The sequence below is a fragment of the Dermacentor variabilis genome, chromosome 1, assembly GCF_050947875.1.
Source record: "Dermacentor variabilis isolate Ectoservices chromosome 1, ASM5094787v1, whole genome shotgun sequence".
In the NCBI taxonomy this organism is placed as follows: domain Eukaryota; kingdom Metazoa; phylum Arthropoda; class Arachnida; order Ixodida; family Ixodidae; genus Dermacentor; species Dermacentor variabilis.
The window spans coordinates 102,778,952-102,793,344 of NC_134568.1; the positions used below are offsets into that span (position 1 = coordinate 102,778,952).

Consider the following 14,393-nt stretch of genomic DNA (forward strand, 5'->3'; position numbering starts at 1 on the left):
TCTGCCTAGCAACACTGAACGGAAACCGTGCTGTCTGTCGCGTCCTTCCTCCATGTGTTCCGCTGTTCGGCGCTATGCGTGCTCCATGTGAGCGAACGTAACGCTTTCATTTGTTTCTTGTATTGTCTAATTCTTATAACGTGACATCGTGTGTCTGTGTAAATATAATGCGAACGACAGAGCCGTTGTACGGAAACGGCCGCCGACCTGCCGAGCCACCGGTCCCGTTCCGGCAGCTCTTGCCCATGCAACTGAAAGACAGGATCTCTGGAAAGAAAGGTCGCCAGAACGGTATGTTTTGCAAATACCAATTTATCTAGTACTCAGCACTGAAGTATCATGTCGTTAAGCCATTCTACGTTTTGTTTCTGGTACTTGCGATCCTAGTGCAATTAGTCCATCTCTTCAGTGGCCGCCGCCAACTTGTGACGAGTTTAGCGCTGCCGCCGTTTAGTGCTTCGCACGAAGATTGTACATCGCGTTCTAGTTCGTGTTAGCATATTTCGTGTCCATATATTCCTAGTTCTTCCAGTGTAAATGCAGAGCCGCTGTCTACGGTCTGCACCACTCAAGAAAGCAAGTTTAGCGTGTCTGGCGGGAGTACCTCAGCCGTCGGCGGGGCCTCTTTGCTACTGACCTTTACGTTGTTTGTTTGCGGTGAGTAAAGCGGAACGGAGGTTGCAGCAGGGGCACAGCAGACGAACAACGCCACTCCTCTCGCTGTGCCTTCCTTCGTGCAGAAATCGTAGATGACCGCCGTTTTTCGCCTATACTGGACAGGCAAGGGTAACATCGACGTCAACTATGCTATCGTACGAAAAAGACCAATAAATGTGACTACTTTGCGGAGATTTCAGCGCTAGCGAGTTGGTTGTAAAGACTCTTTAATGGTGAAGATATAGGCAGGTCACTGCTATAGTTACTGATTCAGTACCAAAATGAATGATTAAACTCTCAATGAAATTCCCGGTCAGCCGGGGCTCTTTTGATTGCCATTGCGCCCAATCGCGATCGAAAGTGCACCGTGTGACCTTTGTATAGTTTGCTTCTTGTTAAGCAGCATGAAGGATTGTTAAAGGGCAGTGTTTCCATGCTGCTTAGCACACCTTTGTGCCTGCAGTTTGCTCTTCCTACACCTGTAGCTTTTCGCCCCTTCTATTGTGTTTTTATTTATTTATTTATTTTAGACATCGCGGAAGTAGTATACACCCGCCCACCCATTGTCCTGGCTTTGAACTTTTGTGAGCTGTGTACTTAAACAAAAATGGTGCATTAAAAATGTTGCTACCTTCAGTTTGTGCTTAGCTGCATGGCGGGACCTATTTGGAAGAAATTAATGCTCATCTCAAGTGTAGCCTATAATTAAAACATGAATTTTGTTACAATTACAGATGTCGCCTGTTTACCAGAGATGATGACCTTGTTCTCCTGCTTGGCTGAAAAAAACTATGATTCCAATAACTGTACTAAGGAAGTCACAGCATTTGAAGGCTGCTTCAACAAATTCTTGGTACGTAAATGCTTGTACCATATTCAAACCTTTGCAGGAGTCTTGCTCCTCTATTTTGCTGTTTCGGTCACTGAGCACAATCCAGACACTGCTTCGTCATTAGATTCTCTTCTTCATTGTGCATTGCTTTATTTTCTCATATGCCCATGTTGAACAGGTGAACACTGCTGTGCCTCACAGTTGACTGTGCTGAGTTTTGCTAATGTCAGGGATGGTGTTGTCAACAGCAATTGAGCATCAGGCATAAACTAGTGAGCATCTGCTCTGCTGCTTGTGACAAGCGGCTCCATCCTGATTATTAATATTTTGCAAGCTGCAAAAGTCTGGGCTGTACCTAATGAAGCATTGGTTATAAATATGTTGTGTCTAAAATAAACCTATTTAAAAAATTGCATTTGCTTGCCTGAGCGAAGGTGACAGAGAAAAGTCCAGGAGATTGAACATCACTTATTCGCCTGTGCTAATGTGGTAAGCAGAAGTTGTTTGATTAAAGAACTCCAGGGAAGACGAAAAGCACATGTGTTGCAGTGGTGTGACGTATGTTAGGGTTCATCATTCTTGGTTAAAACTTGGAAAACACATGACAAATTTATATTCAGAAATGTTGCTTTAATCAAAAAAGGTCATAATTCCTGGACAGTATAACAAGTGGCGTCTTAAACAGCACAATTATGACGTCAAAAAAGAAAATGTGAAATCCAGTGCCTTGGCTGAGCATGCCACTTCAAGCGGCCACGCAATCGACTGGGGGAAGGCACGTGTCCTTGCCAGGGAAAAAGGGCTATCTCGACGCCTTTATCTTGAGTCCCTCATGATCCAGACTACGCCACACACTCTGAACAGGAGCGATGGCAATCTGCCGTCAGTGTATGCGCGCTGCCTGCGTCACGTGTTCTAGACTATTTAAGCGAGCTGCTCGAGCACTTTTGTTTATTTTACCTGTGAACAAGGCTCCCGTGTGGGAGCCGAAACGTCTTCTTTTCTTTTAAATCTTTATTTGGTCGGCGAAGTGCCCCGGGTTTTTGTTAACCTTTTAACCATAACACAGGAAATAAATAAAAAGTAAACAGTTATGCTCCAGCAATTTATAATCTCCAAGCTAACTATGTGCTCATTAAAGTAACATATTATCATTTCTGATCATAGACTTAATCAGTTATTGTTAAAATAATCATGTTATCATGCTTTTAAATGTCTAATGTAAGAGCTTAGTGTAGGAGTCACATTACTGTTTTGGTACGATTGCTGCCAGATTTTAATAGCATTTACTGGGTTGCATGGGTAGTACATACGGTGGTTGTGTACAGCTCATGATGGCACCATATCAAACCCCAAATTTCTTGTGTTGTTATGACAGCAGGGCGGCAACTTTTGGCATCGGGAAAAGGCATTTCTACAAAATTGTGGCCTGGGAATCCTGCATAAAAAAAAGTGCAAACAGAGCCATAAAAATCACCTTAATTGAAAGCACTACAAAAGTTGCCTCCTCCCAAAAACAAGAAAAATGGTCAACAGCCCCGTGTTACTGCAGGAATACTATTTCAGTGTATTACTTTACATAATTCATCATTGGCCTGACAGGCACCCTCTCTGTGTTATCAATAGAATCAGCCGATCAGCAGTGGTGGAAAACAGTTTTAGTGTGTTCATGTTTGCCATGGTTGCTGCCACAGTGGTGGTTCCGAAAGATTGAGCTTGGCAAGTTGTTGATGGCTGTTGCAAATAGGAGATGAAGTGAAGGAATGCTTCCTAATCCTGACTTTACAGTTGTTTTGTTGCTATGTGAATCGCTTTTTCAAGCATTTAAGGTTTGGAAGTGCATCACCATCATTCATTACTTTGTGCTTCCGTTATAAGCTGCTGCAGCAACTATTAGAAGCAGTCTCGGCTAAAGTTAGACCAAGCAGTCTGTGAACAGCTTCGATTTTAACATACTTTGTGACTTGCAAAGAAAGGGCCTGTGGTTTTTGCATAAATCTGGCTTCTTTGCTGTGTTACTTGGTGTCACTTGAGCATTCAGTTAAATGTCTAGGTGAAACAAAGTGCAAATGTGCAGTTCATGTCCTTGGTGGTGGCTGCCATTACAGTGCTACTATTAAAAATGCATATTTTTTGTATTTCCTTGCCATGATTTTGTTTCATAATGTTGGTGTGGCCAATTATATTATAACGATGAGAGTATTTGCCATATAATTTTTTTTTGTTTATAATAACTCAGGATTGTAACGCTGCAGTCCAAAATAATGAGTGCTGTTAATTACTAGTGCAGAAAGGTCCTAAAGTGCAAGCATTGGGTTTTCTCATGTCCAGATGCCCAAATTGAATAGAACTTCTCCTGGAAATTTAACAGCACTGTTATTAAAACACATGACTTATTTTGTGTTTATTGTACTTTTTTGCACTTGCTATTGCAGTGTGTAAGCAGCATGTCCTTTGATGGAAAGAGCACTGTCATGGGCACACTTTTAAATGCCATAGAAATCAAAGACCATTTAAATCTGCAAGCTCCCATAAAGGAGCCAGTTATGCTTTCCGAGTCTAATGGCTCTAGTGGCTAAGTGCAGGTGTGATAGGGCTATACAGGGTGTTTCAGCTAACTTTAGCCAGAGTTTAAAAATATGCTGATGCACTCTAAGCTGATGCGACCAAATGCATGTTGCTCACTTTTGTATGTAGTGTGTTGCGCTAATTTTTGTATTTTGCTGAATTAGATAATTAGTCAAGATTAATTAACGAACTTCTGGAGCAACGATGTTAGGCAAAAAATTGCAATTAGAAAGTATGAGTGCTTTTCAGGTTATTGCGGATGCCCGCGAAATACAAAAAAATACCACATGACATACCCGCTTGCGCGCTGTGGTTGCAGTGCTCTCTAACTGTCCGTGTACAAACGAACAAAAAATCTAGCATGGCATGCTGCCGCTTAAAAGGCGACATGGTAGTGACGAAGGCATTGGCTGTGCGATTTATGCCGGTGATGTACTTCCCTCATGGCAGTTCATGATAGCGATAAGCAGACGCAGCAGCAGTACACCCGGCTAAATGCTGTTTTTGTTTGTGCGCAAAACACTCGGGAGCAGTGCAACCACGACGCGCAAGCGGGCATGTCACGTGGTGTTCTTTTGTATTTCGCAGGCATCCGCAGTAAGCTGAAAAATGCTAATACTTAATATATAGGAAGAAACTTTTTATTCGGCGTTTTGCAAACCGGTCTGCAACTTTCAAATCAGAATTTTTTCCTAGCTTTGTTGCTTCAGAAGTTGGTTAATTAATCTTGACTAATTATCCAGTTAAGCAAAATACAAGAAATAGTGTGACAGACTACATGCAAAAGTGAACAACATGCATTTGGTCGCGTCATCTTAGAGTGCACCGGCATATTTTAAAACTCTGGCTAAAGTTAGCTGAAACACCCTGTAGATTCTGTAAGGGCCACACTAGGTATTGCTCATGCTTGTCACATTCAATTTTTAGGATCCTTTGTGTATAGCATGATGTACCACCCACTATTGCAGTCTATGCCATCAAGGCATGAGGTGCACATGTACAACTGTGATATTATGTGTAGGCCCAATGTCTCGCATTAGTAAATTGTGTTAATGGACCATGAATTGCCCCTATGAAAAGTGACACAGGTTATTGTTAGGTAACATGTCACCTTTACGCTGAAGCATACTATGTCTTAATTATATGAAGTGTTTGATGTGATCTGTATGCACTTTTTACTCTTGCAGAAACGTAATGCAGAGTACAAGGCTATTGGCTCGCTAGGAATCTTGACTCCAGGGCTAAAGGCATCGCAGTTGTCTACGCAGCAAGCTAATTCACTTCTGAAAAAGTATCCCATTGCAAATTTGTTAAAGAAGGTTCGATAATGTTAGATACTTTTGTAGCTGAGAATAAAGAATGTCTTATTTCATTGTGCCTGCCCTGCTGCATATCAGTGCTTAACTAATGTACATATACTTCAAAAGAAAATGTTACATTTGTTTTTATAGTAAGTTGAGTAACCAATGAAAGCGCTGCAAGGATGCATTTTCTGTTTACAAAAGATGTGTGTAGCCTCATTTACTGAATACAAGTGTTGCCATTTCCCATAAAAGACCATTGGCTTGAAGCAGCATGTTGGTGTGAGAACAGAAAACATGTAATATAATGTAATAATTGTATAGTGTGCCACTGCTTCTTAAAGTATGTCACTGGATGCCTTAATGGGTTTCTTCAATTTAGAAGCCTGCTGGCAGCTCACTGATAAACCTACGTAACCATAATAGTAGCTGTGTAGGCCAAAAGTCATTAGCTGTCCCAGACAGTTTTGCACATGTGAATCAAGCACTCGCCTGGCTTTATCCTATCTGTTTTCTGCTAGTTGTGCTTCGTAATGCAATGGAGGGAGATTTTGGCACGCTCCCCACAGCTGCCACCAACTTTATGATGCCAAATAGTGACTGCGACACTCCTGATCTGCAGTTTCAAAACGACATCCAACCAACAAGGCCTTCAGGAAAGGACTCACACTGGCTACCACTGTGTGTAGAAACTGTGGTATTGACTTGCATGGATGATGAGTACTGAAAACTCGTTCAGTCATCAATGCAGTAAGAGTGCAGTCCTCACTTCTGAGTTTGAGACTTCACCATTCTATCCACACAGCTACAGCAAAAGGCAGACTTCAGTGGAGAAGATGGCACTAATTGAACATACTTCTGTATGCAAGTGGAAATGCATGCTATTGCTGACAAGTTTAATGTGGATGACACCGAAAGTCATGTGCAAATGCACAGTGAGCATAAACCTTGAAAAAAAAAACCCAACAAGAGCACAAAAACCTGCCACAGGTCTTTGGCATCCAGTTTGAATGGTTGCATGTGTAGTGAATGTTGTCATCTACTGGATGCTGGAATGAAAACTTCCAGCAAGTCCTGGGTGTCTGCAGCCAGTCCCGATTCTAAAAAAAACTAACACTTTTGACATCGTTTGGGCCAGTGGGTAGAGTTTCTGGCAGGTCTGTGTGGAAAAGGAATGGCATGTGCATGCCCTCGGCAATCCCTGGCCATCTAGAACTTGTAATTCAAAGAAACCCAGTAATATTACTTGCAACAAAATTAGGTCAGAGGACACCTGATAGAGCATTTGATATTGTCATTTCCTTCCTCGTAGTGATGAAATAAGAGAAAAGCTTCATTAATCTTTGATTTGCAGCACAATATTTGGTTTTCTTGTAAAATATATGGCAGGAAACTCATTTTATGCCGCTATGGTGACTATGAGGGTTCGATGAAAATTTGCTGCGGCCAAATGAGATGCAGATGTCCAAGATTGGTTAAAGTTATATGTGTAGTGAATTTTGTCATGATCTGGATGCTGGAACGAAATCATTCCAGCAAGTCCTGGGTGTCTGTAGCCAGTAGCAGTCTCGCCTCTGTTCCAGTTTCACCAATTGGAGTTGTGCCTCCTGGTTGTTGCACCTTTAAGAGGAAGCTTTAGCTCGGGCCCAACTCCGACGCGGCCTATTCAAATACATGTAAAACGCAAAAACGTTTTTATGAAATAACCCCTGGACCGATTTTAATGAAATTTGTTGCATTTGAAAGAGAAAGTTGAATTCTAGTGACTGTTGGAAGCGGAATTTCTATTTAGGGCTTGAATTTTCTTAAAACGATTTTCAAATATTTGACCGTTCGAAAAAAATAGAAGCACAATTTTTAAAAATTGATAGCTCTGTATCAAAAACAGATATCGCGGTTCTGTGAACGGCATCCATTAGATCATTGAAAGCGGACAAATTCGATATGTCATTTTACATCTTACGTGAATTTGTTACGTTGTTTACAAGGGTTCTGCAAAAGCTGTATTTCCATGTTACTAAATTTTTTGAGATTCATGTGTAATATATCAATTTTGTCCGCTTTGGATGTACTATTAGATGCATTTCACAGAATTGTATTATCGATTTTCCTTTAGGCGTTACGGAGTTGTAAACTTGGCAGTTTTGTTTTTTGGAAATTTAGGATTTTCGCCAGTTTTTAATAAAAGATTGACGCCCTAACTCAAAAATTCGAAACCAACAGTCACTGGACTTTAAGTTTTTCTTTTAAATGCAACAAACCTCGTCAAAATCGGTGCAGTGGTTGCCGAGAAAAACGAATTCTCTTTTTACATGTATTTAGATAGGAGCACCCGAGCTAAAGCTTCCTCTTAATCTAAACTGGACTTGATTGCATCGTCCATTAGCCAATACATTATTTTCAGGCTTATCTTCATCGCTGAAAACAGACTTAGTCTGATGGTGCAAGTTCAGGCATATAAGGTGGGTGTCGTAACAGTTCAAATCCATAAGCTTTGATTGCTTCCGTGGGATAGCCTGCTGTGTGGCAGAGCACCTTGTCGTGAGCAAAATGACGAGACACTCAAGTTTTCTAAGACACTTCTTTCCAATGCTGGCTTTCAGCTTTTCGGAAAGGCTTAAGTAGCAGTTGACATTAATTTGCTGGCCTTTAATAGAAATGGTCAGCCATTGAAATTCCCTAAGCGTCCCAGAAATTGGGTGCTACGACAATGAAAGAGCTAACCAGCTCACTCGTGGTGCACTACATCAAATACCTGCCACAGTACCTTAGTGGCTATGGCATTGCGCTGCTAAGCTCTAGGTTGCGAGTTTGATCTTAGCTGCAGCGGCCTCATTTCGATGGGGGCAAAATACATTAACACTCGTGTATTTCGTTTTAGGCATAGGCGCTGACTATGAGGGGGCTCCAGGGCCCAAGCCCCCTCCGAAGTTTTTTGGGGAGGGCACATCCAGCCCCCCCCCCCATAAAATGTCATTACCAGAGTTCTGTTACCCACATAATTTGAGGTTTCTTTTGAGTTGCCTCTACCTTTTCACTTAAAATTTTATTGTGATGGTGGTCGTGAGCTGTATCAACAGGCGGGTTTAGCCTGGTGATCAAGGCCGGCAATTTCTCCGCCCAAGTACCTCTTTTAATATCACTGCGGTGTTTCACAACACGTCCATCAAACCAGTCTCCCTTGAAGATGCGATAAGGAGACGAAGTTTGTTTGTGGGCTATAACTGTTCCTTCGGGGAACACAAGGTGCTGCAGGCACGTATGTGGAAGGTCCGTGCATATTTTCCAAGAGAGCACGCCTTTCATCTTGGAATTTTGGGCACGACCACAGGAAGTGTTAAATTTCTCCTGTCTTGTCGCATTCCATACAGTTCGGAGAAGTGATATGCCCTGTCTTAATCCTGTCCTTATTTGATATAAAAGTGAGGCCTCCTCTCTACGAAATCTCTTGGTTACGCAGGGCATATGTGGTGGAAACCAAAGTGATTTTGAATGTCAGATTTTTTAAACTTCATTACTGTTCGGGGCCTTGACTTTGGTAGGATGATAGAGCGCTGGGCCGCTATTTTGTAGCGATGCCTTATGCCTTATTCTATGCTATTCTTATCATCCACAACACATGGCCGTGCGATCCTGTTGATAATGTGGGCAGACCGTCGCTCTGACCACTGGCCAAGCGTGAAAAAGCATAGAATCGGAAAAGGCATTGCTACAAAATACCTACCAGCCCTGCAATGCAAGAGCATAAAGTTTTTTCGTTCCCAGCAATACCAATGTGGGAGTGAATCAACTGAAATGTTACTGTGAAGCCTTTGTTGCTGAGTTCTTTCACGAGGGCTAGTGATTTGCACAGGAACTTGATGGATGGTAGACCAGCGTAGAGAGTTTGTAAGGAGAACCACATTCTGTAGAGCCAAAGTCTTTAGTTTGTGCAGAGCAGTAGCTACATAGTCACTCCAACAAGTGTCGACGAGGCTATACAATCTAGACAGCCAGACCACGCATATCACAGAGAGGGAATATAGAATGCAGCTACACAGCAGTCTTCGTCTACTTTGACAGAGCCATCCTTGTATACTTGGAGGGGATTCAGGAAAGTTGTGTTCAAATGTTCCAGAACAAGTGGTTTGGCTTCTGCAGATGGAATGCAGCTCTTTGACTGCAATTGTGGTACATTTAAGTTGCACGTCACATCTTCAAATGTCCAAGGCGAGTCCACCTTTTCCGTCTTGTCTTGAGCAGCGCTATCTTCAGTGCTGCATAAAAATGTGAGTGCTGCCTGTAACCGACACCTGTCTCATCTGATTTGATCTGATGTCCACCCTCAGATAGTCAATCTAAGTGCTTAGAAGCGGTACACAGAAAATGTCTTCGACTGTACCTGGGAGACCGTGGGCTGGCATCGAACAAAAAAAGTGCTCTATGAAGCTGAGTCACGCCCTCTGCAACTTCATGCTTCCCAGACTCTCATGACCCGGCTAATAGGTTTGAGTGAGTCCTTGCCCGGCAAAGCCCTCTTAAAAATTTTATTGTGGCTAAATGCTTATTACAGCATTGTTAGCGCGAACGTGCATGGCATTTAATTTATATTTTCAGTTTATTTCTGAAAATAACAGCAATAGGAGGACAAGCGCATTAGAAGCACCAGAAGCGGCTTTCTCATCCACATTTTCTCAGTTCATTTCATTTTTTTATTTCTGCTGTTATATTCTGTTATGCTGTTATATGTTATATTTCTGCTACAATATATTTAGATATATACAGAAAACAAAGATTTTTAGGACAATATTTCTTTAAAGATTTTAAAGAAAAGGAGGTAGTCAACTAACAATTATTTCTAATGGTATGGATAGTGTATGCCTAGAGAATGAATATGTTGCTGTATGTTTGCCTCACTTCAAATTGCTTTGCATGCTTTCTTGGCCCTGAAAAACAGCTCCAGGCTTCAGTGACCCCTTCGACAGTCTTTTAACGACGACTTGTGAAATGCGCGTGAATGATATGTGTCTCAGTACTATTGCTCTCTTTCCAGTAGGCAATGCTAATGACTCATGAAAAAAGATGACCCATGAAGACCTACCTCGAGGATAGAGCATATTCATCGACTCGAAGGCAGCTCTGCATTGTTTGCTATCTGTTCTACGTTGTGGACCACAAGACCAACGTGTGCTAGAAATAAGGCAGCTATATCACGAGCTAGCAGAGAAATGTCATGAAATCACTTTTCACTGGCTCCTAGGCCACTGTAGCATCAAGGGCAATGAAAATGCCGATGAAGCTGCTAGGAGGGCTCACGAAGACGCCGTGAAGGAACCCATACCACATCAAGAACTGACGCAGCAGCAAAGCTTTGTATACTAGCACGTGATGCCACACGATCCATGTGGAACACGCCAGCTTTCCGACATACTCAACTGTACCGCCTGGACCCATCCCTCCGACTACGCATTCCATCTGGACTATCCCGAATTGAGACCACTTTTCTCTGCCGAATATGGCTAGGGGTGTCTTTCACGAATACATTTGCTTGACTGGTAGTGCTACCTGTGATAGTTGTGGTAGCGAGGTAACAATCGAACATATCCTCTGTCATTGTCCTCGCTACACCTACCAGAAACAGTTGCTCGTGACGGCATTGGCACTCCTCGATGACCGGCCATTTTCTGAGCAGACAATCTTGGAGTGCCAGCTGATGCAACCTTCACACCAGAAGGTGGTGAAGGCGCTACTGAGGTTTCTTCGGTCAAGCGACCTGCTTGAACGACTGACACTACTGCGTTCCTGTGTGTGTGTGTGTTCCTAATTTTTTTTCCCTCCCACTCCTTTCATGTGTGTGCATTTCTTAAAGATCTTTCTGTCTCCTCTTTCCTAGTGCAGGGTAGCAAACTGGGTATCTATCTCCCGGTTAACGTCCCTGCCTTTCTCATCTCTTTTATCTCTCGTGAAAAAAATTAAAGCATTTAATAATTTACATTTATTGGGGATGGAAACATCAGCACTTGCATGCACAGGTCATAAATATATCTAATTAACTCTCACCGAAATGAGGCCAAGCTGGATGCACTCGGAATCAGAATCACTATAGTAAGATACAACTTAAAAAACGACAGTTGGCAACCAAGGCACACGAACCGCGCGGCGTTGTGCTACTCCGCTAGCCAATCACAGAAGCAAACAAAGTTTTCGTCTTGCGACATCTTCAAAATGGCATCGTACTTTATACCTCTGGAGTGTCTGCTGTTCTTGGAGAGTATTTTTCATCGGCGGAAACGATGAGATGTACAACAGACACGGACAAAGTGTATGGCGTCTGAGTATTTCACTCTTCAAAAGTCTGCGATACTGTTACATGTACGGTACATTTCTCTGCTGAGCCCGTTTTACTCATGAAACTTCAACGCCAACTGAAGTGAAACTTGACAGTAAATAGTTGCAGCGAAGCAAGCATTTTATATCGGTTCAATAAAGAATTAGGCTTTCACTGTTCCACTTTAATAGATTAGGGAAAATGTATAAGCTTACGCGCTTATAATTTTATTTTTGTGGTTACCGCCTTATTTAGGTAGCAGGAAAAGTTTGAAGTACGAACCATTTGCAGCCTCGCGGAGGCACAGTGGCTGGTGGACTTGTAGTAAACAAAAAAAAAAGAAAGAAAGAGCGCGAGAAAGAGGCTGCAGTTTCGCTGGAAAGGCGAAACTGTCTTTGTGATAGCGAAGTATAGGAAAATTACACTAAAGATTCTTAACGTATAAATACGCATCGAAGTCACACCAGTGTAAAGGCCGCACCCCCAACTTGACAGTCGACATTTAAAAAAGAAAGAATTCAACCGAGAAGCAATCACATTCAGCACGCCGAACGTGATTGCTTCTTGGTTGGATTTTCTTAAATGTTAACTGTCAAGTTAGGGTTGCGGCCCTTACAAGGGTGTGGCTCTTACACGGATTTATACGGTAAAAATCTTCATTTGTGTGATTGTTTTATACTTCACTAATATTCTCTTATATATTAATGAACGAGAAGAAAGGAAATCGAGGAGCCCGGCTTTTGCTAGTCATATCGTAAGAAGCCAACAAACAGCGACAGCGTATGGGAAATTACTTGTGCTTATCAATTGAATTAAGGAAATGATAAATTAAGGAAAATGAAGTGGATGAAAAAACAACTGACCCAAGGTGAGTTCATAAACATAAATTCCCAAGAAACTGGATGGGAAAACGGCGCTGCGGTGATAAGAGCATCGCACGCGTAAGGGAAAGACGTTCGTATCCCACCTGCGGTCAGTTGTTCTTTCATCCACTTTGCATTAATTTATGATTTCTCTAATTCAGTCAATAAGTAAAAGTAATTTCCCCTATGCTGTCCTTGGTGTCATTGTTTAATTGTTGGCTTCTTATGATATGTATGTACAGGGTGTTTCAGCGAGCACTTTTAAAAGTTGCCCCCCTGTCACAATTCTAGTTCATGAGCTGGTCTACTCGAAGCGGCGGGCAATACATGACAAAAAAAATTTAGATGCAAATCGACTATAAGCACACAAGTAAGTGGAACCTAACCACTTTAATAAATTAAGCTTTTTGCGCTCTCTCCTCTGCAGATGCTTGCAGTTGCAGCTCTTTTTTAGGTGAACGGCTGACATTTTACTTATTATTTGTGTTTGATTTATTGGTCAAAATGGTGCATCTCTGTTACTAGCATTAATGGCAGCCGGGTGTAGAAAGCACCTCACAAGTGGTTGAAATTTGGCTGCAAGTATGAAAGGGATGCTCTTGTTGAGGAAAAGTTATTCACCGTGCTGCAGAGGTCTATGCTTAGGCACAAAACTAACATCTATCTCATGGTAGTGCTAGGCCTGGTTTGAGACATTGCATTTCATCTTGCTTTCTTTGCTAGTTGATGCATTTATGCTTGAATTACCTCTGCAATGAAAAACAGTTCAATGCACACACTGCAGGTAATGAAGGGCCACATAACAGGTGCATTCTGGAAAGCCAGTACATTTTTCAAGAGAAAGTCAAGTGTGGTTGTACTTCGTGTAGCTACTTCTGCGCATTCTTTTTTTTTTCGATATAGTACCCAGAGGTTACAGGTTCAGTGCCCAGCTGCAGCTGTATTGCATTCGAATACCAGGAAGCTGGAAGTGCGTTTTCAGCAAACACCAATGATTTGTCATTAACAGTTAGGCAATACCGTATAACACCTAGAACATATAGGGCAACTCACTCTAGGGCTGTTACATATCCTGATGAGGCTGTGTTTTTCTATCACTACTACTGTAAATTTTTTTTTCTTTCCCAGTAAAGTCGCAGTTTCGCCCGAAAGGCGAAGCATCGATTGCGATAGCAAATTATTAGACAGCTATGCGAAGTAAGGATAGCAGTTTTATAGGCCGTATAAACTTGCAAACATTCGCTTCCTAACTAGATTAACAAGCAGGGTGGCACGCGCGCACAGTCAAGCATGAACACATCTCCCTCAATGACCGCGGGCACTAGTCAAAACGCTGGCTTGCGGAAACGCAGCAGCAGCGGCGAGCGAATTCTCCTTCATGCTGCGTCGCGCTGCAATGCGAACTAGGCGCGTGAAAACAGCGCACACGAAGCTGTCAGCTTTATCCGGCCGGCTAGCCTTCGACCCCAGCGCAGATTGCCTCCAAGACAGGACATGGGCGGCTGCGCTCAAGCGCCGCAGCTGGAGTAGAAGATGCGTACTAACCTGCCCACCCCCTCCAGTGGTGTACCAACTACTTCTGGAGTGGGGAGAGACAAACCGCAAATAATTTTACCTCTCTCTCTCTCTCTCTCTCTCTCTCTATATATATATATATATATATATATATATATATATATATATCATATATACACACACACACGGTTGCTTTCGAACCCTGTTCGCTCAGCACAGGAGCCCGATCGATGCGCTGCCCATTCGACCACGAATTACCCAGTGACTCATGTAGGCGGAATATGTGTGTGTGTGTGTGTGTGTGTGTGTGTGTGTGTGTGTGTGTGTGTAAGCTGCCCAATGTCGGCCAT

The 14,393-nt window shown here is 42.5% G+C and overlaps 1 protein-coding gene across 1 annotated transcript; it reads left to right on the forward strand.

Moving 5' to 3' along the window:
• Positions 1-23: 23 nt before the first annotated feature.
• Positions 24-5,429, forward strand: LOC142582177 (uncharacterized). The gene is made up of 3 exons (XM_075691575.1): positions 24-291; positions 1,392-1,510; positions 5,245-5,429. The coding sequence occupies exons 1-3, from the start codon at positions 168-170 to the stop codon at positions 5,383-5,385; spliced, it is 384 nt and encodes a 127-aa protein (XP_075547690.1). The 5' UTR covers positions 24-167; the 3' UTR covers positions 5,386-5,429.
• The last annotated feature ends 8,964 nt before the right edge of the window (positions 5,430-14,393 follow it).

Coding starts and splice junctions, on each gene's coding strand:
- LOC142582177 (XM_075691575.1), top strand. CDS start 168: ATGCGAACGACAGAGCCGTTGTACGGAAACGGCCGCCGACCTGCCGAG. Junction 292..1,391: donor AAAGAAAGGTCGCCAGAACG/GTATGTTTTGCA, acceptor TTACAATTACAG/ATGTCGCCTGTTTACCAGAG. Junction 1,511..5,244: donor GCTGCTTCAACAAATTCTTG/GTACGTAAATGC, acceptor TTACTCTTGCAG/AAACGTAATGCAGAGTACAA.